Source organism: Gouania willdenowi, chromosome 4 (genome assembly GCF_900634775.1).
Source record: "Gouania willdenowi chromosome 4, fGouWil2.1, whole genome shotgun sequence".
NCBI classification, from domain to species: domain Eukaryota; kingdom Metazoa; phylum Chordata; class Actinopteri; order Blenniiformes; family Gobiesocidae; genus Gouania; species Gouania willdenowi.
Genome location: NC_041047.1, coordinates 19,351,086 through 19,379,042, shown reverse-complemented (window position 1 = coordinate 19,379,042; position 27,957 = coordinate 19,351,086). Strand labels below are relative to the sequence as shown.

The 27,957-nt window shown below is 38.5% G+C and overlaps 1 protein-coding gene across 4 annotated transcripts; it reads right to left on the bottom strand.

Moving 5' to 3' along the window:
- Positions 1-31: 31 nt before the first annotated feature.
- On the bottom strand, positions 32-27,957 carry eps15 (epidermal growth factor receptor pathway substrate 15). Of its 4 annotated transcripts, none has more exons than XM_028445410.1 (25): positions 27,799-27,957; positions 21,001-21,042; positions 20,344-20,433; positions 20,209-20,256; positions 20,019-20,114; positions 19,827-19,889; positions 18,656-18,781; positions 18,448-18,507; positions 17,309-17,539; positions 16,893-17,038; positions 16,199-16,355; positions 15,496-15,578; positions 11,845-11,917; positions 10,867-11,028; positions 10,543-10,740; positions 9,573-10,004; positions 8,292-8,405; positions 7,178-7,340; positions 6,996-7,040; positions 6,534-6,910; positions 6,194-6,263; positions 6,041-6,111; positions 4,245-4,380; positions 3,939-4,141; positions 32-1,304 (listed from the first exon to the last, which is right to left on the bottom strand). In XM_028445410.1, the coding sequence occupies exons 1-25, from the start codon at positions 27,844-27,846 to the stop codon at positions 1,164-1,166; spliced, it is 3,375 nt and encodes a 1,124-aa protein (XP_028301211.1). In that variant the 5' UTR covers positions 27,847-27,957; the 3' UTR covers positions 32-1,163. The 4 variants fall into 4 exon arrangements, with proteins under 4 accessions (XP_028301211.1, XP_028301212.1, XP_028301210.1 ...); XM_028445411.1 differs by lacking the exon at positions 27,799-27,957 and adding an exon at positions 27,355-27,720 and having other exon boundaries at positions 10,543-10,725; XM_028445409.1 differs by lacking the exon at positions 27,799-27,957 and adding an exon at positions 27,355-27,718.

Genomic DNA, 27,957 nt, shown 5'->3' with positions numbered 1-27,957 from the left:
AGACAGAAACATTACAATTCCAGAGTTTTATAAATGCGTTGAAAACGTTGCTTAACTTAAATTAAAGTAGCTGTTTATCCAAGAGTGTCGTAGTGATTTGTGACCATTTGTTGCTTTTAAGTATAATTTACAGACTGCTTTGGAGGGGGGATACTATCCAGTTAGTTTTGAGCTTAATATTAATATAATAATGGAATTACATTCCTTCATGTCAGGATACAATTACAGAAAGAAACAATTACTTAAAATGGTAACTGTAATAGACAATAACAACAGGCAGATTTTTACAATTGCCATTTTTTTTTGCTCTGGAGCAGAAAAGTAGAGCGCTCAAACGTCCAACGGTCATTGAAGTGGCTCCTGTAGTTTTGTTCATGATCTCCTCTGATAATAATTGACACTAAAGTACAGAGATTTAAATACCTAAAGTTTGGAAATGCTGTGTTTACTGAAACATGTTGGTAAACAATGTTAAAGTGAAGCCAATCTTGGAACTTTCAAGTAAAAAAAACAAAAAAAAAAAAAAAAAAAAACACAAGCAGTAGGTTTCGAGACTACTACCTTAAAGGCTCCTCATTTCAAAAACAGCACAGAGATCCACGGATACCGTAGTATTGTTTCAGATCATCAACAAAGAACAACTAAACCTTTAGGTTATTTCTGTACTTTGCTAACATTTCTTGAAAGTGATGTATAAGTTATAAAGATCTAAAACAAACGAGTGTGAGTGTAGTGAGTTGGGTTAGTGGCTAAAAATGGAACTTTAGTCTAAAGGCATTTTGAGTGCAGGTTTAAATAAATTATAGTGGGGAGAGTTATTGCAGCACAAGCAGACGGTTTGAAATCAACAAAACACGACAATCCTAAGACTTGAAAACTCTTTGAACCAATTTTAACTGCAATTGAACTGTCGTCGCGGTTCCACTCGTCCAGTCGGGACCAACAGGATGGGGAACGCGATGCTGCCGTGGATGTTGGTGAACAGTGAGTCGTCGAGGGACAGAAAGGGAGAGTTTTTATTTTTAGTCTCTTCATGGGGCCAGCAGGTGCTGCTGATTGAGTCCTGTACAATCCCCACGTTGCTTTGGTGCTTTCTGAGCCGGACCAGGCTGTGCTGTGCCAGGTCGGACCAGGGTAAGGGATGGAGAGGGGGAGGGGATTCCTCAGGAGAGTTCAGACTTGCTGAGAGCAATGGCCAGCTCCAGGTCTTCTTGTTCCTGCTGGGTGAGCCTTGCAAGGCGCTCCTTTTCCTCTCGCTCGCTCTCGCGCTTTGCCCACTCTATCATGTCTTCCTCGGTTGGATACTGCGCAATGGAAACAGAAAAAAAACAAACTTTCTGGAAACTCGATGATGGCTTTTCTGTGTGTTAATGTGAACCTAAAGATTTATATTCAGCCCATCCTGGATCCTTAATCAATATACTGATGAGAAGGGGTAGCGTCTTTTTGAAACTAGCAGCTTTTTGGCCATGATGTGCATTAAAACCATGCTCGAAGTCTTGTGTTGTGATGCTGTTACCGTTTGTTAATCATCAACAAACATCCATAGGCTATGTTATTCTCTCAGTGTGTGAGGGACAGAGGAAGAAAAGAACAACCAGGCGGTTCAGACATGCAGAAAGCAAACAATGTTCACTACTGAGGATCAGGAACCATCGGGCAACATGCAGAACATGCAAACAAGAAGATTTGAATAACATGAGAAATTTAATGAGATCCTTCAAGGCACTATTATACGACTGTAACCAGAATTAGACTCCAGTGTGGTTTCAGCTTTTCACAGATGTTCTTCTTTCTTTTAGATGACTGCGTTTAAATACTTGAAAGGACCAACATGGCATTTTTGAATGTTATAGATCAGGGGTGTCAAACTAATTTTAGTTCAGTGGTCAAATACGGACAGGTTTGATCTGAAGTGGGCCGCAGAGGTGGGGAATGGATTTGCATTTTCATATATTATAAATGATATAAAAGCATGTATGTACAATATATAAGGCACAGACAATATCCAAGCAATAGGTGAAAGTAATTTTGTCAAATAATTAGAGGATTGAGCAGGATTTTAGAAAAACAAGGTTTGTTTCAACAATTCAAGAGTAAAAATGACTTCCATAATGTTGTACAAGCAAGGGAAAACTGGAATCCCCTGCAAATGTTGTTGAGTTCCAAATAAATCTGTTGAAATGTTGTGTTTTTTAAAGTTTTAAAGTTATTTTGCAAGGACGCCAATATCTATGTTTGGATATGATGCAGTGATGTAAAATGACTCCTAATTTCTGGTTAATTTCAATAAATAATTTGCATAAAAAGTTTCCTTTTCTAAATATTGTCAAAATTCCCGAGCTTAAGTTCCTGTGGAAATTTGCCAGATATTTTACACCCCTTTGCAAACCAACTGAGATATCCACAACTAAATTATTTGGTAATATACACAATGATTTATGTTTTCTCAGCCATCTTTACTCTACCCTGCGAGCCAGATTTGGCCCCCGGGCCTCGAGTTTGACACGTGTTAGCAGATAATTCTGGTATCAAAACAAAACACATTACAATAACATTTATGGTAAACATTTGTTTGGCATTAAATTGTACATTAGTCCAAGTTTAGCAACTGTCTGTCCTAAAGTGCACAATTATACATATTTGCAATATTGTATGGCTCTATTATGAATTACACACCAAAGATTTACCTAAACAAACTCAAAATACCAAAACATTTGGTCTTTTCAAGCTCAAAAAGTTCACACTGACGTCATGGATGCACATAGAAGCTGAGATAGTAGCCTTCATTTAACATTTTATTGAACATATTCCACAACAAAAACAAAGACAAAACGGAAATGGAAAGAAAATGAAGACAACGTGCTTCAGGGGTAGACACATAAAAGGACAGATAAAATGATGAACAGGACATGGCGTGTAATGAATAAATAGTAACAGACTAAAGGAACAGGAACTAACGATGGCGTATAAAGGGGCAGAAGCATCAGTGGATGAGTGCTAATCACACAGTATGAAGATTAAAGAGTAGGAGCATGCAGGCGCTGTCCAGTGACAGGAAAGGAATGATAGCAGTGGAGGATAACTGTAAAAACAACATTATGACTCCGGCTGATTTAAAGTACAGTCGTAAAAAACCTCTGCTTATTGGACATGATTTCAATAACTTTTCCATACCTGGAAAGCCAAAGAAGGAACAACTATTCATCCTAAATAAATTGATGCTGTCACAGCAGCATCCTGTAGACTCTCATACTTCTTTATCCTGTTTCATATCATCCTTTTCAACAACCAGTGTGGCGTCATGAAACGTAATGATTTGAAATGGTAATCAAACTCTGCAGCTGAGGTGTTTCTGAAACAATCTGCCACTAGTGAGGGCAAATCTCTTAGACCACGACTAAACATACGCTGAGGAAAAAGCAGTGTGGCGAAAGGCAGTAAAAATATCCCATCAACCTAATGTTAGTGTCAGTCACTCATAAAACATGCACGAGCATAGAATTCATTGTTAGTGCGTTGAGCTGGAGAGGAGAAAGGTTGACTATAAGCTCCATTCACTGTGAAATGTGTTTAAATTATTAAATGTGTTTGTATATTAAACTGTAACTGTAAACACACTCAGACTTTATATATTAAGGCACCTATCATCTTACAATTCTGTACATTAGCTTTTATCAGTGAAGACAGTGAGGTTTAATCTCGTTTGGCAGGAAAAAGCATGGGCGATGTAGAAAAAAAGAGCTAAAATACACACAATAAGCAGAAAGGTGGAAAATTAACTAACAAACCATTAAGCTGGCAGTGGATGGAGCAATTAGAAGAGGTGTTCAGCTTTTCTAAATCATACTGAACATCTTCATATGGATTAAGGAGAGGAGGAGGAGGAGGAGGTCTAACTACTGACATTCAGGAGGAGGGGAGGGAGAAGTGCTCACTTTGTCAAAGCTGGCGAATCGGTCAGCTTCCCGTACGTTGTGACGAGGAGGGGAGGAAGGGGCGAAGGGGTCAGCTAAAGGATCCTTAGCAGGTAAGGAGGAAGAAGAGGAGGAGGAGAAGTCTCCCGGGGTCTGAGGAACCAAGTGTCCTCGTCGGTGGAAGGAGTCCGAGGACTCGGTTCTAGAGATGGACGACCTCTTACCTGGGAAGGCGCACACAGGCAATTCAAACCGCTGACACTCTGAGGACAATCGGCCTCCAGCAGGTGACTGACATGTTTATTATTCTAATGTACCACTACTGACCTGGAGGTGGGGGAGGGGGTCTTGTGGGCGTACCGGTTTTTGGTGGCAGGGCTGGGGGAACGTCCGCAGTGGGAGACTTACTCTCATCCTGGAACAGGTTCTTGTTGTTGATGCCAAACTGATCTGCACCATTCGACTGAAACGTAAGTCAAACAAGAACCATGGATAAAGCATCACATCAAAACAGGTGATGTCATCAAGTGTGTCATCACAAGTGTGTCACAGAATATGATAAACGTCCTCCTTCCATGCACGATACAATAATTGATATGATGGCGCTAAATATGAATTTTCTACTTTAACTACTGTATGTCTGCATGCAGTGCAATCTTTGAGACAACTGTGCATGCTCTGTCTTTCAAAAAATAAATGATAAACTATGGTTCGTGTGTCCCTGTCATTGCAACAATAAACCCTTTGTGTCCCCTTTCATCAAAAACCACCACAACAAACATTTCATAATTCTGACAGTTATGCACTTTTTGCAATTATATTAAATTCTGTGAAACTGAAACTAATTTGCTGTAAATAAACTGAAACTCTGCACTTGACAGTATCGCAGCTCTTTTTTTATCTTTGAGAAAGACACTGTAATTGTAATGTATCATGTGATTTTCTTGCAATACATCGATTAATGCAGAATTAGTATAACATCGGTATTCCAATCCATGCATCATCTATTGCATGTCTCAAATTCAAGGCCCGGGGGCCAATTCTGGCCCTTTAGACCATCCAATCCAGCCCACAGGAGAAAGTTAAAAAGTAATAATTGATTTTCCAAATTACCAAATAGTTAATTTGTAGACACCTCAAACCTTCTAAATACACAAATTCAGTGAAACAATATTTGGAGGATTGCAATTTTCCCAATGTTTTTATCACCTGACTGCAGTCATTTTAAATCTCAAATTGTTCAAAGCACTCAATTTTCCCAAAATTATTTCACATAATTTCCCCCAAATTAAATAAAAATTGGTCACAAAATCAATGTAATTTAAAAGACAAAATCCTGCAGGGACAGATATCTGTCACTAATTGTCTGGAAATTGTCTGTGCCTTATGTAATGTATGCATCATCTATACGTATTAAGTAGGGCTGAAAGATTAATTGCATTTGTGATATTACCGCAATATCACATATATCTTGTACTGTATCACAAATATCTTGTACTGTCCTGTTAAGTTCAGAGAGTGTTTCAGAAGTGCAGTCCACATGTTTACATGTTTCATGAAACGTGAAGTTAGCTAGATATGTTGAAGAGGTAAAGCCACAGATTTGTTTGCTTTATTGTTGTAATCTGTGCTTTAAAATGTATATTTTATATCTATTTAAAGTTTAAATAAATCTGAAATGGTTTATTATGAAACAGATTGATTTAATGCTTAAAAATAAATGCATATTAAATCGCAATCGCAAAATTGAGGAAAAAAAAAAAATCGCAATAATTTTATTTTCCAAAATTGTTCAGCCCTAGTATTAAGTGCAAAATTGAGAACAGTGATGTTGAAATGACTAGTTTTGCTCCCTAAAAACTGTGGCCCACTTAAAATGAAACTACTTTGTATTTGGCCCCTGAACTAAAATGAGTGACACTCTGATCTATTGCATCGTGAGGTTCCCTCCTAATGGAGAATATAAGGCTTGTGTAGTAACAAATGTGAAGAAAAAAGCAGAAGAGATGTAGAATAAAAATATATTTAGAAAGTTTTCAGGCATAATTTCTACTTTATGGAAGAGCAAAATGAACACCTTCACATGAACACAGCTTTGGATCAGAAATATCTCAATAAATTACCTTTGCCAAGGCAGTGAAATCAGCAAATCCCCCTCCAAACGATTCATTCCCAAACACGGCAGCAAATGGATCTAAAAACATGAACATGAAGTTAATCAACAATTATCAAACCACAGTAAAGAATACTCAGTGATGTAAATCACCACGTCTTACCTGAATCTGTGTTGGCGTTCACTGTTGTACCGCCTGGAGCAAAAGGATCATTACCTGCTGCAGAATCCTTCTGAAAAAATAAAATATATATTTAGAATGTGGTAGAAATTAACTCTACTGTAGATGGTACACACATCTAATGAACACAAGTTGGAGTCACACAAACTATGCTTCATGTGTAATCATCACACAGTGTAATCATTGTATCACGCAGATCCGAAGCAGGAAGTTAGTGAAATTTTTTATTTTTCAGGTTAATTATAGATTATAGAGATCAGTGGAGGTAGATGATGAATAAATACTCCAACTAATGGAAGCATCAGCTCAGTAGCTGACTCACCACTGCCAGGTCAGAGGTTGGAGGAGAGCAGCTGAATGGATCCAGCCCTGCATCTTTAGACTTGAATGGATCTGCATCTGCTGTGGTGTTCATTTTGCCCCCAAAGGGGTCTGAATCTGCCGTGTCATTCCCTACAGAGCTGAAAACATTGATGGGAGCTGGAGTAGGGTTGGAAGGTTTAGAAGTATCTGGAGCTGCCGCGTCATCCAGCTGGGCTGCAAACAAGTCTGGGTTCTGCACACCTGGGGTGGCACTGAATGGGTCTGCTGAACCAGAGAAAGGGTCCTCTGAGGAAAACGTGGCTTTGGAGGTCTGTGTGAAGAAAGCATCTGCAGCAAACGGGTCTGTGCCTTTGAACGGGTCTCCATCAAAAGGATCTACGGCAACAGGAAGAGAAATAGGACAGAAACACTCTACATCATACACAGTATTGCAATAGTTTTGGTTGTGTGGGGGTTTTACCAGTAACACCTGCTCTCCCAAAGAGATCTTCCTTGAAAGGATCATCTGCAGAAAAAATACAAACACCTGTTTGTTTAAACTTGGAGGTCTGAATATTCACTTGCTTTATTTCATACTAAGGCAAGATGAACAAAAAATAACTGAGTCGATGTTCTTGAAGGTGAAACCTGTGGCTGACTCACGGTTGGTAAAGGGGTCTGAATGGAAAAAGTCCATGTCAGGAAGGGAAGGAGGGTTTGTTGGCACGGGTGCGTTGCGAGGACCAGGTTGAGGTGGAGACAAGGAGGACGCCGTCTCTGAGGATTCTGTCGTATCCTGTTTGCTTTCCGGCTCTGGCGAGGAGACCTGTTGAGCAGCCACAGAGCTCTGATGACAAAGCGAGTGTGTGTGTGTGTGTGTGTGTGTACAGAGCTCATTCAACCAACTAATCAGCAAAATCCTGTTAAAAATAACCTCATATCAGCTGTTAACATTTTAATATATCATCCTAGAGGATGAAAGAAAACCAATTTTATAGGCAAATATAAATGGGAAACTTATAATGAAATGCATGGACAACGTGTTACGCAAATGTTATTTCAGGAAATGAAAAAGGAGGCTTAATAATCCTCTTTATATTCATAAAAACCTCTTATATACCCTGATTGAGAAACATAGCAGTATTTGTTATAAAAATGTAAGTGGAATCTTAACAAAAAACACAGTAAACCAAAGCAGACAAATTCATCTACATAAACTAAAGCTCTTTAATATTTTAACATTATAAAACACTATCACATACAGAAAACAGCCTTCATTCTCTCAGACTCTGCAGTTCCACTCACTCACTGTGATCAGTCAATAGAATGCGGATCTCTCTCCTGATGGAGCCTAATACTATAGAGTAGGGTGTTGGCTCCTGTTATTAGACAATACTGGCTCCAAGAAGAAGCTCAACTGTGAACAGCACAACGTACTGCTCTGTCCTTCTATTTGGACCACAACGTTTACTGAGCAAACAATGATCCATAACCTTATGGATTGAGGAGTGAAAAATTGGAATTAACCTAGCTAATTCTAAGATCTACAGTAAGTTTGGTGAAATAAGCCCCTGGTCTAAAGGTTTTAAAATATAAACAGAAAACATACATTTTTCTTCTCCCGTCTGTCACTGAAAGCAAAAGTCAACTACATAAATTTGACCATTTGGGGAGTTCTTTTAAATTTCTTTCTACATATCTTCAGCTCTGCAAACATTTAAAGAAAGAACCTTTGAATTAAAAATAAGCAGCAGAACTGTTCCCACTAGCACCATACCTTTGATGGACTCTCCTTTGATGAACTGTCTTTTGATGACTCATCATCATCATCATCCTCCTCCTCCTCCTCTTCAACCTCAGCAGAGCTGTTGGGTGTGGGGCTGCTGTGATCCTGGGGGTTTAAAAAACAAGCATTAATGATAAGCAAAGATAGCAGAGACCCGTGTTGCATAGTTTAGTTTCTAGGTTTCTACAGTCATCATCACATCCAATCTAAGGGCTCTATTCTCCCATGCGCGCAAGTCCAAAAAGCCACGCAACGACGCTGTTTTTGGCTGCACGCTATTCTCCCCCTGTACTTGGGTTAGTTGCTGCGCGCCTTTATCTCAGTAGCGCACTGTGGGTGGAGCAGCCCTGAAATGCTAGTTAGATTTGAAGCCACACGGACTCGTGTGTCACACAGCAGCAGCTGTGATCACTCAACTGCTGCTGCTCGATTAATTCAAACTGACAGACGCAGATTTCTGTCCACGTTGGTCACAGTGATTAAACTATTTTCATACTATGTCCAACGTAAAGTCACAGTTTGATCCACTACAGAGTGTAACAAACTGTCATGTGAATGAGGATGGACCAGAAACTGTTCCCACACATATTTTAATGAGGCTCAGCTCAGGTCGCTTTAAATAATTTATATTTAAAACAGCGTATTATGGAAGCCAATAGTTCTATTTCACTGCAAACATCCGTCTGTATTAACTCGGTCATGCTTTACAGCAATAATGATGATGATGTTCAAGGAGAGAGACTAACTGTGACTCGGACAGAAGAATGCGGCCGATCCTCAGTCACGTTGCAATAATCTGATCAATGATCTGATCAAATCAACCTATTACACTGTTCAATGAAGGCGTTTCAAATTAAAAGTGAACTTTATCATTTTCATGGATTTTAATGACATGTGCAAGCGTTGGGAAAACTCTCATGTTCCATGATTTCTAGATAGCCCAAAAAAATGACATCACCGCCTCCTTTCCTTCAGCCCGCCTTCATTCACAGACTACGCGGTTTTGCTCTACTTACGTGTGGTGGGCGTGTCAGCGGCCTGGACCGGAGAATACGCGTAGGAGAAAAGCACGTAACTGCAAGCGTGCAAAAAAGCACTTAAGTGCAGACGGGAAAATAGATCCCTAAATGACTGTGTGTGTGTGTAGCCTGTGCTGTGCTGTTTTATCACTGTTGCCTAAAACCAATGTCGTATAACAGATGATAAAGGCTTTGAAAATGCTTCATGCTCCAAATAAAAATACCAGAGAGGAATAATTACTGCTAAATTTACCTGAACACTGCCATCTCGTTGCTTGTTGAGGGTGGACAGACTATTATACAGATCAGACACTGCCAGACTCGTATAGAGATTATCCAGGGGATCAAGTTTAGATTTTCCCTCCTTAGGGGTACTTGGACTTTCCTCTTCCTTCTCTTCACTTTCCTCTTCTTTCACACTCACTCCTTTGTCTTTTCGATCTGGATGATCCTGCTGAAGGCCACAGACGGACTCCAGTTCTTCTTCTTCTTCCACCTTCAGCTCATTAGGAGGATCCTCCTGGAAAAGATCCTGACTGAACGGGTCCCCGAGGTGCGCCTCTGCAGCGCTGCCTGCTGATCCGTTGACCATGATGGGGGAGCTGTCCTCCAGAGCTCTCTTCCAGCTTAGCTGAGCCGTGACTGACCTCTCCTCCACCTGAAGGTCATTTAACTTCTGCTGAACCTGTTTGGAAAGCAAAAATAAAAGCAAAAATCCTTTACAACATGGGTATAAAACTAATATTAGTTCAGGGGCCAAATATAAAGTAGTTTGATCTTAAGAGGGCCACAAATTTTAGGCAGGAAAATGAGCCATTTCAACAATAATTTCCCCAAGTTGACGTATAAATGATACATAAAGTATGTAAGGTACAGACAATATCCAAGCAATAAGTTACGGATATCAGTCCCCGAAGAATTTTCTCTTTTAAATTTCAAATTATGAGAAATAATTTCAGCAAAATTGAGTCATTTGCCCTATTTGAGATTTAAAATGACTGCATGGGAAAATTGCCACCCTCCAAATACTGTGGAGTTTCATTGGATTTGTGTAATTAGAAGGGCTGAGAGGATAAAGGTCTGGATTTGGCCCCCGGGCCTTGAGTTTGGAACATGTGCTTTACAACTTTGAGATACAGACCATATAAAAAATATTAATAAAGCTCCAAAACATTAAAATTCAGCTTCACAGGATCTTCACTCACTGTTTTTGAGTTTCAAACCTGAGCCACTTGTGTGAAGGAGTCTCTCACAGAGTCCTTCAGAGGGGTGAGCTGCTCCTGGGCTGCTTGGACCATCTCCTGTAGTCTCCTGCTCTCTTTCTGCAGAGCCAGGAGCTCCTCCCGAGCCTGGACCAGCTCCTCCTCATACTGACAGATCTGTTGTTCCTGATCCTCATGCTCTGACTGCAGGGATGAAATCTAGATAAAAGTATTGATATTTTGCTGTGGTTATATCGCTTTAAAAATGATGTAAGCTGAAGAAAATGTCGTGCATTAATACTTTGCGACATTGTCTTTAATGCGTTTGCAAAGAGTTTGACCTACGAGTTGTGTCTCTTGGTTGGTTTGCTTCCGAATGTGTGAAAGCTGCTCCTCTAGGGACGCTTTCTGTTGGTCCAACTCCTCCAGAACATCTTTGATCTTCTGACGCTGAACCTGAAGTTGATGCAGGCCCCCATTTTCCCTGGCTACCTCATCCTGAAGGTCCTGTCAACAGGATGGGAACAAAGACAGGAAGTTTATTCAAGTACATTTGTAAAAAAATAAAACCTACGCAGAAAAAAAAATTAAAGAAACAAAAACGGGTCGCCTCGGCCTCTAAATTATTAACTGATTTTCGAACAGAGTATCAGGAGGTATGGGCTGGACAAACAAGTTTAGTCCGTGAAGACTACACCTCAAAATGTCAAGGACCTTAAACATCTGGTGCTGATGTGTAAGGTCCTGCTGAATGTCAGGCATTCAGCAGCATCGTATGGATTTGTAAAGTTCTTCTGAATAAACTGAGGCACACTGCACAATTGTGAAAAACAATGGTTTAAAAAAATGGAGCATGAGACTCCTTTAAGACCCACCCACACTTTCTAACATTAAACTGCACTCCAAAATTCACCGTGGACTAGCAGGTGAAGCCTTTGATTCCCAAAATAGATCCCATTACTCAAGCTTAGAGACGGGAGACGCATCAGGACACCTAAACTGTAATTCTCAGACTACCCAACAAATGTACTATTGATTTTCTCCTAAAGAACATTAATCAGAAAACAAATGATCGACTGCTTTAACACCTCTGGCTTGTAGTGAGCTGAACTGTTACCTAAAAAGGGCAACGCTAGAAAAACGAACACCATCGTGAATCATCATCAACATTAATATGCAGAAGCTCGGGAGCAGCAAGCCATTAATTATACCAAGATAGAAGCAAAACGCCCCTTTGTCTTCAGTCTACTTATGAATCTCTTTGTCTCCAGGGTGCTCTGTGCTGAGATCAGACTCAAACTCTCTCAGACATACAGATCTTACCTTCACCTCAGTGCTGCGCTGTCGGATGGCCTCCTCCTTTTCCTTGACCTCCTCCTCCACGGTGCTCTTCTCTCTGGGGGTCCAGCAGAAAACACACGAGTATTTAGAAACCATAGAAAGACAGCTTAGGCTCGCTGCTTGAAGATCGCCGAAGCCAAGCCGTCTATCCACCAGACACGCCTTCAGCTGCTTCTGAACCACCACCACTGCCTCCTGTCCCTGAGCTACCATGATCCAGTCCTGAAAACTCAACTTCACAGCACTGAGAGCTACAGCTGGAGGAGGAGTGTGAAGATGGGGGGGAAAAGCAAAGTATGCAAGTTTTCAGGATGTAGAAGAATTAGTGTTGGTGAAAGTGAGCGTGTGTTTGCTCAAGTGAGTGTGTGGGAGAGAAAGAGTGAGGAGCAGATGGCTGTGTGTGGAATGAGGAAGAAAGGGAGGAGTGATGATGAGCCATCCTCCAACATCTATCAGAGTCATCCTTATTCTTCGCCTGTGTTTAATGCATCCAGCAGAAGAGAGAGAGAGAGAGAGAGAGAGAAATTGTAAGGCTGTAAAATGGAACCAAGAGTTATTATATGTGCACAGTGCAGGAGTGCGTGTTATTATTCACAGATTCCAGAAACATCTACCATCATTCAAAACCACCCTAAGATGTCAACCCTGTTTGTGTAATCAATCAAATGTCCACAAATCATTTGTGCTTACTTTATCATTACCTAGAATGATTATATAACCTAATTAAAAATTTAGTGCGCAGTCATAAAGTTATAATGTGTTGTTCAGCCAGATACAGGAAGACATTTAAGAGCGAGATGTCTGACAATATCAGATGACGTGTGAAAAAAGTACCAGAGTGAGCACAGCTTCACAGACAAAGCTGAAAGAAAGACAACAGCATCATCATGTTTGAGTCACAGAAATAGCTCAGTGCAGGTCTGTGTAGAAAGTTATTGTCTGTAAATCATCATCTGTACCTGTAAACATACAAGAACTGTTCACAGACGGACAGGAAAGTTATCATTTTAGAAAGAAACTAAACTTGAAACAACATTATGCTCAGACCACTTTAAAAAGTATCTATATTTCCATTTGTGGGGTGGTTTTGCAGAACAGCCTTGATGAAACAATTAAAGTATGAATATGATGCAGTTTAATTTTTTTTCCTTTTTTTTTTTCAAAATATACCTTTGAAAAGTAGAGAAATGAAGGAGAATGTAAACCTCACAGATGATTATGTATTTATTTGTATTGTCCATTTAGTTTAGTTTATTGGATTTTGCTTTTATTAATGGTGAAAAATGGGGGTAGGACATGACAAGCTTCTTCCTATCCATTGCTGAACGAGTCAAAAGTGCATTACAATGAAAGTGACTTTTTTTTTTTTTTTTAAATAGAGATTTCTGTTGAGATTTGTTTATTCATTTTCATCTCTTTTTTTAATTATTTGTTTGTTCGAAATAAATAAGTAAATAAATCTGCTGTTACCCAAAAAATAAAAATACCCCCTAGCATTATTGTATTGAAAGCTTTTGACTAAAACATCCTAACGTGCCGGGCTGCGACGCCTAAATAGAGACCTGTATATCACTGGTGATTCATATAGTTGGATGTAGAGCTGAACGATTAATTCCATTGGCGATATTATCGCAATATCATGAAACGCGATTTTCTAATTGCAAAGGCTGCAATTTAGTTTTTTTCTTGTCCTGTCTTGTACTGTCCTGTTCACAGAGTGTTTCAGAAGTTCAGTCCACATATTTACATGATGTTTCATGAAACGTGAAGTAAGTTAGATACAGTATGTTGAAGAGGTAAAGCCACAGATTTGTTTTCTTTATTGTTGTAATCTGTGCTTTAAAATGCATATTTTATATCTATTTAAAGTTTAAATAAATCAGAAATCTTTTATTATGAAACAGATTGATTTATTGCTTGTGTTCATTGAAAAATTCACAAGAGGCCCTTGAAAAAATAATTGCATATTAAATCACAATCGCAATATTGAGGGAAAAAAAAAAATTGCAATTAGATTATTTTCCTAAATCGTTCCGAGATGCATGAATCTGGTTTCACAGAGATTCTCTGCGCTTCATTACGACTGTACTTGGTCCGCGTTATAAAAATCGTTACTTGGATTAAAGCAGCTTGCACAATAAATGATCCACGCTGCAATGCAGAGGACATTCATGGAGAGCAGGAAAGGAGAGGAGATGCTCACACAAACACTGTAATAAATCAGATAAGCTGCTCTTCATCAAGAACTTCAATGGACTGTGTTGTAATTAGAGAACAAATTTAATTTGACACTCTGTCCAGAGGTAGAGGCCTGTACAATATTATTTAATGTATGAGTGGGGTCAAGTTAAACTTTATTTTATATTGTGCATTGTTGAAATGTCAGTGCAAAAGACATATTTACATATTCTTAATTGATTTATTCTTTGAAGCATTAAAGCAGAACTCAGTAACTTGCGCTTAGTGCTCCCCCTAAAGGTCTCTTTTGGTTAAGTCACTGTTGTAAAAACTCCACACACTCCACTAACTGCCCCACCTCACAGCTACATGCACACCTTTGCTCTCCCAAGACAGTAGCAACCAATCACTGAAAAACCCTAGTACAACAGTGACACTAAGGGTGCTTTAAGACATACAGTCCCGTGTGACCATGTGAACAGTATGAGGAAGAGAAACAAGTAAAATAAATGAATGATGTGGGAGTAATATGGAAGGGAGTGTGGAAATGTGTGTGATGTGTTTGTTTGTGTGCTGACAAAGCGGCTCTGAAAATGGATGGATAGATGGATGGATGATGGATATTTGTGTGTGTGCTGCATGATGAAGCGCTGGGTTGTGAGTGTGTGCGTGTGCCTGTTGCCATGACAACAGTGTGTGTGGTTGCTGTGTGTTGCTGCTGAGCCGTCACTGCATGGAGTTGCTTTGTTCCTCAGACAAAGGTCTTCTCTGCCTTTTTTTGTTGGCTCTGCCATGATATAAGTTTGAGAAAAGTTAATTAATTTGTAGACAACCATGCGCAGCCACAGAGCTGGTCATAATCCAGCATTAGTTTGTATTGGAATGTTTTAATTTTAGTGACGTTAGTACACATTTATACACAAACGCAAAGGTACTAATAATTTCTATAATGATTTTTTTGAGTGTTTGGGTCTTTGTTTTCTCATTTAAGGTTTTGGACAAAAAATTTCATTTCAGTACATCCCAAATGTTTTTTCCTTTCAGTGTCAATTTCCTAGGATACCTTTTTGTCTATTAAATCTATTAAAAGTCCTGCCAATTATTACATCTCACGTGTTAAGATGTTGCCAAAAGTAGTTACTGGTAATCATTTCAGGAGAAAGTGCTTCCTTAAAAAAAATTTCTTTGTGCTCTTTATCTGCAATGTACAATCTCTAGTTGGTAGAAATACCTGTGCCATATAGTGGTACAATTTAAATACTCAACAAGGAAAACATAATAGCAAATATCTTGTATCAAAACCTAAAACCTAAATAGGGGGTTTGTCACCCATGAGCTAGGAAATGGGGCTTATGTGATTTTGTGGAAACAGTGCCTTCTGGTGGTGGCTACGTACAGTTTAGTCCTATGTTAATGTCTTCAGGGAATAAAATCATTCTGATGAGATGAGTTTACCTTTGTAGTTCAACGATCTCATTACTGAGCGAGTCCAGCTCTTTGATGGCAGAGAAGTCAGCCGCCAGGTTGGTCACATTGTTCTACCCAAGAGACAAGCAAAGAGGACGTTAACTCACAGGAAGCAAAAAGAAAACATACAGAGTTAAAGGGTGGAACTATCGATAAGGGTGTGGGGCTGTTAATGTTGATGAGCAGCAATCTTTGCACCTGTGTCTTCCCACAACTGTTGACAAAAGTCATGAACTAAAACACTGCATTTAAAGACAGTAGATGCAGACTTTCAACAAGTTATTAAATTCACTCAAGGATGTCCCAATAGTTCGTCAAGTAGACAAGATGTCAACACAAAGGGACAACGGCACTTTACTGACGAAAGAGGAAATGAGACAAATGCAGTCGTAAACTAAAGTTACACACATCAACCAAGATCTCAACTTTATACCATTTATTACCAGACTTTTAGTGACTTAATACATTTTAAAAGTGTTTCTCCAATTGTCTCTAACATACATGTCTTTTAACTCCTTTGTGAATTGTGATTGGCGTCTTTCGGGGATATTCATTCACAGGTTTTGTGAGTGGGGTATGTTTATTAGAGAAATTCGTCTCTAAACCTAAAAAAATACTGACATTTTATCCATACACATAAAAGTCTTGAATAAGAAGAAAATGTGAGCCTTGTGTGCTTAATGCTTCTTACCAGTTTGAGGTTTTGTCTGTCAGAGGGAGGAATCATCTCAGGTGAGAGACTCTGAGGGGGGTCGAGGCCTTTAGTTAGCTTCAAATTGATCAGGAACAGTGCCAGGGCAAACTGTTCTCGGGTCAGTTTTCCGATGTCTCCAATGTCACAAAGCTCCCTGAGAACACAGACACACGAGTTACATAAAGCGGGAAATGATTTTCACCTCGAGCGACGGCTATTTTTGATCGTCACATCCAGCGCTTGGGATGCCAAAAGTCACAACAGGACGGAAACTAATCAATCACACGGAGAGAGAAATCCATACAAAATGATACTCATCCACACAATAGCGCAAACGTATTGCTTTTACTAACAAAGGACAGCAAAAAAAAAGTACATTTGTTGAATGTTCATCAAAATTCATACGATTATAATAAAATCAATATAGGAAAATGGGACTAAGTTTATATCATCACAAAGAAGAAACAATGAAACTAAATGAAAAATATGCTTTTTTCTCTCATAAACTTCTAGAGTACGTTGCATAACTTTCTTCTACTGCAACTCTTTCTTAAGCTGCTGCTGCTGCTTCTTCTTCAACCTTCCTCATTTTTAAATGTAAATGAAACTCATGAAGAGAAAAAGTCTCACTAACATTAGGCCCCGTACAGGACTGTGTAATCTAAACATCATACTCCAGGACTCTGCTTACCAAATACGAGCCAGAGTGGCCGAGGGCAGTCCAGTTTTGAGGAATATGTCTCTGACCTCAGGTCCAGATACCAGGCCGTCCATGTCCCCGTCTGTCTTGCTGAACAGCTCGTCGTATTTAGCTTTGTCTGATGGGGAGACCACCCACTGACAGAAAGAAAAATAAACAGTCTGTTTAGTATGTACTCCCAACCTACAGAGTAACATCCATCAGCACAAACCTCATAGCTTCCTTACCCTTCCCTTAGCATTCCCCCTTGGCTTTTTCTTTTGAAAAACACACTGAACTAGCCAATTTGAGATCATGTCTAACTCTGTGTGTGTTTGTGTGTGTGTGTGTGTGTGTGTGTGTGTGTGTGTCTGCAGCTAAACCAAAGACACTAGAGCAGCTCAGGTACTGACGGAGGCTGTACTCACAGGGGTAGCTGCTGGTGTCGGGGCAGGAGCTGGGGTGGGTTTAGGAGGAGGATGGGGCATGGTCTTAGCAGAGTGGGAGGAGCGACTGTCTTTGACAGAGGGAGGTGAAGGTAACAGGGGCATCACAGGAGGAGCAGAAGGTTTTTTCCTCTTGGAGGGAGGAATCAGGGGTGGTGGCAGGGACATGGGAACAGGCTCGCCCTCCAGAGCTCTGTACACCAGATACATAGCCTGTGGCACAGTGACAACAAAGGCAATCAATGCTAAAGCAACAGCACAGCAGCACATGTTTACAAGTGTTTTCCTTTTACTTCTACACAAACTGCTTCCAGAGTCTGGAAAAACATCGGTAAACATTAAATGCATTAGTTTAATATTTCATAAGTTGTTTTTCTAGGTCAGAGGTTTTCAACCAATGTGCCGCGGCATAAATGTGTGCCATGGGAAATTATTACATTTCAAGATTTGGGTCATATATTATATAAATAGAATCCAAAATTATACAATGTCAAAAAATTCATTATATAAATCAAAACAATATTTAACCGAATAAAGTTCAAATGAAGTTCTGATCATATATATATATATATATCTTTTTAAACTTACTTTTATCCCTCCTACAGCGTGTATCAAGTATGCAAAATATCAAAGATGATCAAATATTTTTTTGTTTTGTTTGATTTGTATTCAAGGCACTTTGATAAGTATTAATATAGATTGTTAATTGCACTTTGTTTGGAAAAAAAATAAAAAATTCTGTTGCTGTTCATTTAATTCCTATTAAAAACACTTATAAGAATGACTGCAGATTGTTAATTGCACTTTTTATTAGAAATATGAAAGATAATAAAAACACATTTCTTTAAGTTAATATGATTCCTATTCAAGACACTTTGATAAGAATAACTGCATATTGCTACAAAGTTACATTTTTAACATCTTGGGTTGGTGGTGTGACTTGGGATTTTTTTTTTTTTTTACAATGAAAAGATGTACATTGGCTTAAAAACGGTTGAAAAACACTGTTCTACATTATAAAATCCTTGTTACACATGCAAGCAAAAATTATTTATTCAGGAGTAGTCACAACTAAACTGAACTTTAAAATAAAACATAAAAAATGATAACTCGTGTCGTACCACCGAAAATTCATCTCTGTCCAACATGCCGTCTCTGTCGAGATCACTGAGCTCCCAAACCTTCAAAATAAAGCAATTGTTAGACTTCAGTCAAGGCTTGGTAAACAGAAACTGTATAATGCATAATAACATGCAGCCCTGACTGCTTCCACCACAAAACAACACTAGATGATCTCAGATGATTGAACACTTTGCGTGAGATTCGTACCCGGCCCAGGATGTCGACCGGCAGTTTGGAGTTGAGCAGGACGGGTTTGACCTTCTCTCCTGTCAGCATTCCTCCGACTGGGAGCAGGCTCTCAAAGACAGAGTCAAACTTCATCTTCTCCTCAGGCTGAGAGAAAAAAAACACATGTGAAATGGTTAATACCACAATGTACAAGCTGTGGGTGTGTTTGTTTACTCTCAGCAGCTTCAATTGAAAACGTGCATTTATTCATCTTGGACTATTAACCAGTAAATTTACAACGACAACGTCCAACAAGTGTTTTATTCAAGTATTTACAAATATTGAGGAAGCAAAATATTGATAAAATGTTAGGATGCTGTTTACATTCTATGGTACTCTAATACAAATATCCAGTTATTAAAAAAGAATAATGTTAGGGTCTTTTAGTTGAATTGTTTAAATTGCAATCACAATATTGAGGGAAAAAAAAAAAAAAAAATCACAATTAGATTATTTTTCCAAAATCGTTCAGCGCTAGTTTCTAGCAGCGATTCTCAACTAGTGGGTCTGTACCCGAAAGTGGGTCGCGGACAGCTGTTTAAAAATAAATAAATACTTAATGTCTTATGTTGGACTTGTCTTTTATTTTGCAAAATACTTTTTTTTTTGACATGCATGTTGCACAAAAAAATATATAGATTTGTTTTAAAGTGTGTTTTCAACACACTTATATTTGAAGGTTAAGGTAGGGGTGTCCCGATTTGATATTGATATCGGATATTGGTCAACGAATATCGGATTTTATCGGACTGCAACAAAAAATCTCTGATATATATTATATTTATTCAATTGTAGAATACTGTAGATATTATGTTGAAGTTTAAAATGTATGTAAACAATTGGTTAATAATAAATGGGTCAGTTGTTGCTGACTTTTGATCAAGCCTTTTCTAACAATCCATACAACAAAATAAGTAATAAAAGTATGAATGATTTGTGCTGATATCGTATCGGATCAATATCGGTATCGACCAATACCCAAGGCTGCAATTTTGGTATCGGAATTGAAAAAGTTGTATTGGGACATCCCTAGGTTAAAGGCAGACAAATATTTCTGCGTTTTGTTAAACAACTAACTATACTAAACTAACTAAATGTAATACAATTAATAAAAAACTAACTCCTATCCTTCAGCTGTTAAATGTCTCACCTTGACAACCCAGGAATTGTCAGCAGTCACACCTCCTACTGACAGTGGACTACTCGTGTCATGCTGAGAAAAAAAAAGAAAAAAAACAGAGCAGTGTCTGCATCAGAAATCAAGTGTGAAGCATCTGGATAATTTTCCAAAAATTCAAAGACAGCATCTTGGTAGAGTTTACATTCCCAGCATCAGACTTACAAATTTAGGAGGAGGAACAGCTACATTAAGACTCTTGAGTGCCACCTCCAGGCCATTTTGAGCACAAGCAACCAAACGTAGAGCTATAAAAAATTGCTGAAAGGAAAACGACAGCCACACAAGCCTTGTGATGATTACATTACATTTGTGTGGAGAGTCAAAAATACAAGACGGCAACGTGCCTTCATACCTGCTTGTTAAGTGAGCCTTTTCGTTCAGAGTCTGCTAAATCCCAGATCTGTGAAGATATTTGCAATTCTCTCATTTAATCCCAACATTATAATCTCTAAAACCAACAGTGGGATGTTTTGGAGTGTCTGCGCACCTTTCCCAGCACCAGGTCAGGTAAACCGGACCTCTTCAGGAACAAAGCTGCATCGGCTGCTGCTACCCGTCCGCTGCTGGTTGGATCCACCTGCTCACATCCAAACACTTGTTAGATTATCTTCATATATAAACAGCTAGAGACCAACGGCAATGAATGAATTACACAGTTTGAATGTTGGAAAATGCTAATATTTTATCTTTCATTTAAATATCTTTGTCTTAAATAAATATAAAGGCAGAGAGAATGACTTTGCTGAGCACTGAGTCCATGAGAAACTTGAATTGCTGGTAAAAATTAATAATAACGACTTTAGTTCTCTGCAGTTCATTTCCTTGTGTTCATGAGACTCACAGTGGGCTCCTCAGGCACTTTGGGCAAAAGCAGACATTACTAATTCATCAAGCTACGGTACTTTGTTTATTGGACACAGAAGCAGAATAAGAGAGATACGTGCTCACCAAAATACTGCTGTGAAAGCTATGCTACAACCTTTGGATTTAAGCATTTATCTTGCATAAACATTCATTATATTAACTCAGAAATGTTATGAAATATTGATTTATTTCTATTGAACGATGATAAAACTGTCAAAAACACTGGGTTTCACATGACAACACCACATAGAAAAAGAGCTTTAACACTGGGTGTATATACCTGTCTGTAGTATTTGTCATAAATGGGATTTCCACTGGAGAGCTGTTCAAAAAGAGAAACAAAGCTTTATTAATACCCAGGAAACAAGGACAATCACTTTGCTTTATCTCTTAGTTTTTGCTCTTATTGGATTAGATTACACTTAATTTACCATATGTGGCTCAAATATTCAGAAAATGTTGAAACTGAAAAACATTACCCACAGATTTACAGCAATTGTCAAAATAATTAAATTAATTGATGGCACATGCTAAACATTTAAGGGTGAAAAATCTGCATTATTAATTAATTTTTTTACTATTGACCAACAGGTAATATCTACAAGAGACATGACTTATTAGAGCTGTTCATGAGTAGTGGACTGAAGTGTAAACAGTTTTGTGTCATGTGTAAGACGAGACCGTCTCTAACAACCTGCAACCCTAAACCTTAGAGGATATAGAATGTGTTTTAGCGATAAATATCACAATAATCCAGAGACAAAGGGTGAAAATATTCAAGATACAATGATACAACAAAAGTAAACTCGTCTCATACATATCTGAACAAATCTGATCTAGAGGTCGACGATATATGGACTTTTTTCCGGATTGGCCATTAAAAAATTTTTTTTTTTTTGGACCATCACCAACTCTCCCTAAGGAAGGGTAAGAAACACTTTAATATAGGGAGTAAATAAAAAGAGAGGGCAGTGTTACCCCTATGTGAGGGGGAAGGGAAGAGGGAGGAGAGACTCAAGGTAGAAAATACAAAGGGTTGGGAGGAGTTAATTATTTTAAAGTGAGAGTAAGATGTGATGTAGTAGTTGTGCATATGATGACAAGTGTGAAGCTTAGGTTTAATGGTAGTGCCTGTGAACAGAGGGAAGGAGTGAGTGGTTATACCTAAAACAGGTATTCAGTTTAAAACCACTACTTGCACACTGTATATTGTTGTTGTGCTTTACTGCTACTTACCCGTCCTGTACTTTTTGTTTTACTTGGTTGTGTACGAGTGTATTTAAAGTTCAATAAATGTTAAGAGTTCAATTGGTGTATTTAATTTCATTTTTAATATATACATTAATATCATATGAGCGTTCCAATTGTCTTTCATAATCAGTGTGCTTTAAAAGAAAGTATAAAAGCCTCAGCTGAATTATTTTTTTTCGAAATCGGTATCAGCATTGGCCTTTGAAAATCCCATATCGGTCGACCTCTAATCTGAACATATCTGAACCTAGCCATCACTGGCCAATACTTTCTGTCAAAACCCAACTCAGTCATTAACTCCTAAAGCTGATGTTTGTTTGCTAGTCTGATCATCATGATCAATGAACAAAAGCTTTGTGCTTTGATCTGGGATTTCTGTCAGTTTGTACATTTTATCTGAACTACATTCGGAGGTGCTTGGCCTCAGGATACAACGTACACTTCCTTTGGCAACAGGACGTCACTCCTCAGGAGACACTCAGCTGTGTTCACTGGTCACATCCTCCCAGAAAACACTCTTTCCTTTGCTCATACAATTATTTTAAGCAGAGCAGAACAGGAAACAAATCACTGTGTGTGTGTGTGTGTGTGTGTGTGTGTGTGTGTGTGTGTGTGTGTGTGTGTGTGTGTGTGTGTGTGTGTGTGTGTGTGTGTGTGTGTGTGTGTGTGTGTGTGTGTGTGTGTGTGTGTGTGTGTGTGTGTGTGTGTGTGTGTGTGTGTGTGTGTGTGTGTTGGAGTTGAAAGTTGTAACGTGCAGGTGCAGCACAAAACACAGGAGTGACAACAACAACACACCCATAGCATTTTAAAACAATTTACAATGAGAAAAAGTTGACACTAGCACTAAATAACATCCTAAATCTAAGCTGGTTGGTAGGTTTTACATTGCCACAGGAGAGCTAATTTAAGAGCTCAGTGTTGTAACTGACACACAGGCACAAGGCATGACCAGCCCCGTGGCTGCACACTGTTGTCTACAAACTCATTTTCAAACTTATATCATGGCGGAGCCAGCAAAAAAAAAAAGGCAGAAAAGACCTTTGTCCGAGGAATGGAGCAACTCCATGCAGTGACAGCAGCAGCACATAGCAATCACGTTCCATCGTCACGGCAACAGGCACGCGCACACACTCGCAACCCAGAGTTCCATCAGGCAGCACACACACAAATATCCATCCATCCATTTTCAGAGCCACTTTGTCAGCACACAAACAAACACATCACACACTGCATGTAGCTGTGGGGTGGGGCAGGCAGCGGAGTGTGTGGAAGTTTTTACGACAGCGACATAACCAAAAGAGACTTTTAGGGGGAGCGCTAAGCGCAAGTTACTTAGTTCTGCTTTAAGCTGAGAGTTCTTTTTGGTGCGTTTCCATCCGCTGGTCCGATGAACTATCATTACAATAAAAATAGATCATCTGTGAGAAGGAGGCATGATCACTGCTTCCAATGGTAATAACAAGTCTGAGATAGTAACCTACTTATTGGACCTGGCAGACACCTGCCAAATAACTAACACTTGGTGCAAACTCACACAAGCACAAGCTCTTCGTTTATGGATTGTGTCTTATTATGATCAGAAAATCAACAAAGATGACTTTATATTAGCAGAGATATATTTCAAATTCTGTGTATAAAAAACGAGAACAGGGATTTTATCTATTTTATCGTCAGGCAGGTCTACTACACATTTTATTTTAAATTAGAGAATAATTACAATTTAAAAGTGTGCAAATCTTCAAATACTAGTAGAAAACTTATTTGCACATCCAAGCATTCAAGAACAAGTTTTTATTTACAAAAGTAACCTGATAAACAAAGTCTGTAGTTCCAAATACTACATCATAATGAGAGCTTTATGACGAAGTTATTCCTCAGCTACAGTAGATGGTGGAAGCCAAACAGAACAGAAATGGTTTATTCCATTCAGCAAATACATGAGTTTCTCTCTGTTATCCAATTAGCCCATAAAAATGAATCAAGATCATTGAAGTCCTAGGGTGAATGTGATTGTATGTCCACATAAAGATAGGATAGTACAAAAGTTGATATAAAAATGATGCCAGTTTTGATGAAAGCATTTGATTTAGCATTAATAATTAGGGATGTAACGATTAATCGTAAGGCAGTTAAAAATTGATTAATAGGTATCACGATTGACATCGATACTTTGAAAATTGAATCGCAGTACTTTTTTTAAACATGTTTATCCCTTCTCTTGTCCAGCAGTGTACGCGGTGGGCGGAATCTGCTACTACTTTCTTTCTGGCCGCATTCTACTCTTAAACATGTTAATAAATGATTCCTTACCCCTTTAGCACCGAAAGAATATCTGTATTATTACGTGAATATCTGTAAAAGTCACGTTTTTCTATTAGTTCTGTCTGCTAGCATAGCATCTCTTCTTCACTGCATGAATTTCTGCATGCCAACCGACCACTGGGTTACCAGTGCCCTCTGCTGGTCCAAACAAATATCTGATGTATATCAGTGAAATGACTGTTTTTTTTTTTTTTTTAAAGTCCAATTGTTAAGGCACAAAATACATTTTCAGTTGCACTTTTAAAAAGAAAAAGAACTATTATGCAGTTTTGCATTGTTTACTATAGAACCAGAATTTAAAGTAATAGGCTTCTTCTTCATTTGTATTATTCCTTTATTTATTTAATTCAAGATTTATTTTTAGTTAAATTGCATTGTTTTGAATAGTTTATCAAGGGATTCTTTTGACAATGAAAAATAAAAGGACAATAATAGAGTATTTTCTAGTTTTTTTCCCAAAAAAAATAAAGGAATATTTTTCAGTCATTAGGTTGTAAAATAAATCGTGAGAGAATCGTATCGTGAACCCAGTATCGGGAATCGTATCGGGAGTTGAGTGAATCGTTAAATCCCTATTAATAATCAAGAAATAGTACATTTCCCATTACAGTTTAAAATCTATTGATATGGAATTACAAAACATTGAGATGCATTTCCTAGTAGCTGCTTAAACATGAATTAACCCAGGGTTGGTGATGGTGATGGTGAGTTAAAGCATTTTGAGCTACAAACATAGTCGGGTCACATGACAGAGACAGAAAGTGTCTCCTTTAGTTTACTTCCTCTCACTGATTGCAACACCAATATGTTGTGATGTGTTTAAACTCATCCATCCACTTTCTGAGCTGCTTGCTCCTCCTTTCAGGGTGTTTAAAATGATTGTTTGTTTATTACAATGCAGACACCAAGTAATTCTGCAATATTATTCATTTGCAGCCCAGTTATTTATACTGTCCTGTCACTACAGGACATACTGTATGAAAGTGGCTTTTTGGCCAGTTCTGTTGCTTACATCTGTAATCATCATATTAACTGACTGACATTACATTTATGTAAGCATGATTGATAATCATCAAGTGTGCAGGAAATACAGCTAAACCATGGTAACCCTAATGACAAGAAATTAAAATAAAGCATTCATTGCAAAGAATCTACAGCCCTTTGCTCTAGATTTAAACCAAACTAGTCAACTTCTGTAGAAGACCAACAGATGCTTTACCTCTCTATTGCAAAATAGAGGAAGCAACGGATGCAAGGCAATTGCACAATCTTACAGCAGCTGCCTTTATTACGTATACAGCTTGTTTATTTGCTTTTCAATTAAAAAATTGGATTTTTTGATTGAAAAAAAAATAAATGGACCAGAGCAGCACACGCTTATCATGCACAAATATAAAACAGATTTTTTTTTTTCATTAATAAAGTATAAACTGCATAGCTGTTATTGTTATCACTTCATTGTCATTTCAGTATGAATTTGTGTATGACAATTTAGAGCCACAAAATCAATGCATGAAACTGATTTAATGGAGCTCTGCCACCATGATATAAAAATTATATTACCTGTAGCATATACTTGCATACATTTATCTTTCATATTTATCACTATTATTATTGTTTCTGGTTTGTTTTTTCTTCTTTTTCTGTTCTACGCACCACCTACCAAGTTAAATTCCGCGTACTGTTTTTAAACTGTGCTTGGTTTCTGATATACTGTAAATGTAAATGACAAGATTACAATAATCAAACCCAAGGAATGGCCACAATGCACATCTCTTACAATAATAATGCACTAATAAATAGTGTAACAAATCTACCGGCGGTTTCCTTATTAGGTGATGACTGGCTTAAGTTAAACTAGACTTCTTATGTTGCACTTTAAGCTTAGGCGTAGTAATGTATAGCATAAGAAATTAATAATGTTTAGTAGGGGTGTCCCGATACGATATTGATATCGGTCCAATATCAACCAGAAAACGAATATCGGATTGCGTTTGAAATCTCTGATTAAAGCACTCCGATAAGTTTTTGTTGTTTTTGTCCCCATCATATACTGACAGTAAAAAATAACTGAAGTGAACTTGAATTGTTGACTATTGTTCTCTGTTTCAGTAACATCATATGATCAAACATTTTCTAACATTCCACACTACAAAATAGGTAATAAAAGTATGTATGATTTGTGCTGATATCGTATCGGATTAATTCTTGGTATCTGTCGATACTCAAGGCGGCAATATCGGTATTGTATCGGAAGTGAAAAAGATGTATCAGGACATCACTGATGTTTAGTCAACCATCTGTTGCGTAACTGTTTACGTTTCAAATTTTATTAGTACAAAATCGTATCAAAATAAAGGAATGGATTAGTTTTATGTTTTAATAACATTTTGAGTGCAAACTATGATGTATTACTGTGATAACCTTCTTCTTGTTTATAAAAGACGCGTTGACCAAAGTCGGAAGTTGATCATCAGTTAACTGTAAAACCAGTAGATCCGTAACACCGGAGCCTCGGGCATGTTTACTTCCACCTACAGCAGTAAACGGGATGGTTTCCCAGTCTAACCATATTAAAAGCTACCCTGGCTGCATGGGAAACCCTTACAGTGGCACGTTTAATGTATTTGTTGAGTTTGTAAAGAAGGAAACAACAAAATGTGAGAGTTACATGCTAAACTTGAGTATGTGTTTTCATTCTGTAGCTTAAAGCCAAACTCTGCGACAATATGATGACACCAACAAGGCAATGACCAGCAGTGACAAGGTTCATGTGAAGTTTAACAAAGCAGCTCCAAGCAGCCCTAGTCCCATTCAACACTCAGATACACTCACTGGCTGTTAGCATCGATGCTAGCAGGCTAGCTACGCCCTTGCGCAGAGACAGAAACTTTTCCCAGTCAGAACGGGACCAAACTACACCCATAGAGGAAAGCACCGGGAAAGGCCGCCGGTCCACTCGCCCACACCCACCAGCTCTACCAAAATAAACCCCCGACAGAGGCAGAGCGACGACATGGAGCCGTGGAGCCGCTGTGCAAGAGTTAAGAAGCAGAGTTACCTGAGTGAGAGACAGAGAGGCAGCCATAGTGTTTCTGTTCCCCGCTGCCTTCATGCTGCGCTGCGTCCAGGCGCAGACAGAGGCCGCTCTAAAACATGGAAGTGGATCCACAGCTGCAGGAATCAAACCTGTGACTGCTTCTCATCAGCCAAACCACCACCGGCTCCACAACAACAATATTGAGGATAAAATTCACATTTGCACGTTATTTCTCCTTACTGGTGTTCATAAACTCTTTAAGCAGTAGAATCTACCCGATAGTTAGGAAACGTGTGTTGTCTTCGCCTTAAAGTCCGAGTAAAGCAAAAATAAATTTGTGTTATGAGTTTGTCACACCATAAAAACAGTTGTCATTGATCACTGAGCCAAATTTGAAAGATGAAACAAATCGCTAAGTATATAAAGTATCTATTGATACTGTAGTGGCAACACACAAAGTTTTACCACTTCCTTGCAGGACGTGAAGTTTTCTGACTCGTCTGTTCCAAACATAATCCAATAAAAAATGAAGAAAAAAGAGGCAAGCGTAGGATGAATCAATCTGTCTTTAATCCACAAAAAATAGAAAAAAATAAAATAAAAGTTCCAAAATCAAAGTGTCCT

Bases quoted from the DNA above. Each gene is read 5' to 3' on its own strand.
- eps15 (XM_028445409.1), bottom strand. From the start codon at position 27,408: ATGAAGGCAGCGGGGAACAGAAACACTATGGCTGCCTCTCTGTCTCTC. The intron at 20,115-20,208 runs GTATGAAGGCAC...TTTTCCTTTCAG, and splicing joins AAGGCTCACTTAACAAGCAG to CAATTTTTTATAGCTCTACG. The intron at 18,782-19,826 runs GTGAGACATTTA...TTTTTCTCTCAG, and splicing joins ACAATTCCTGGGTTGTCAAG to CCTGAGGAGAAGATGAAGTT.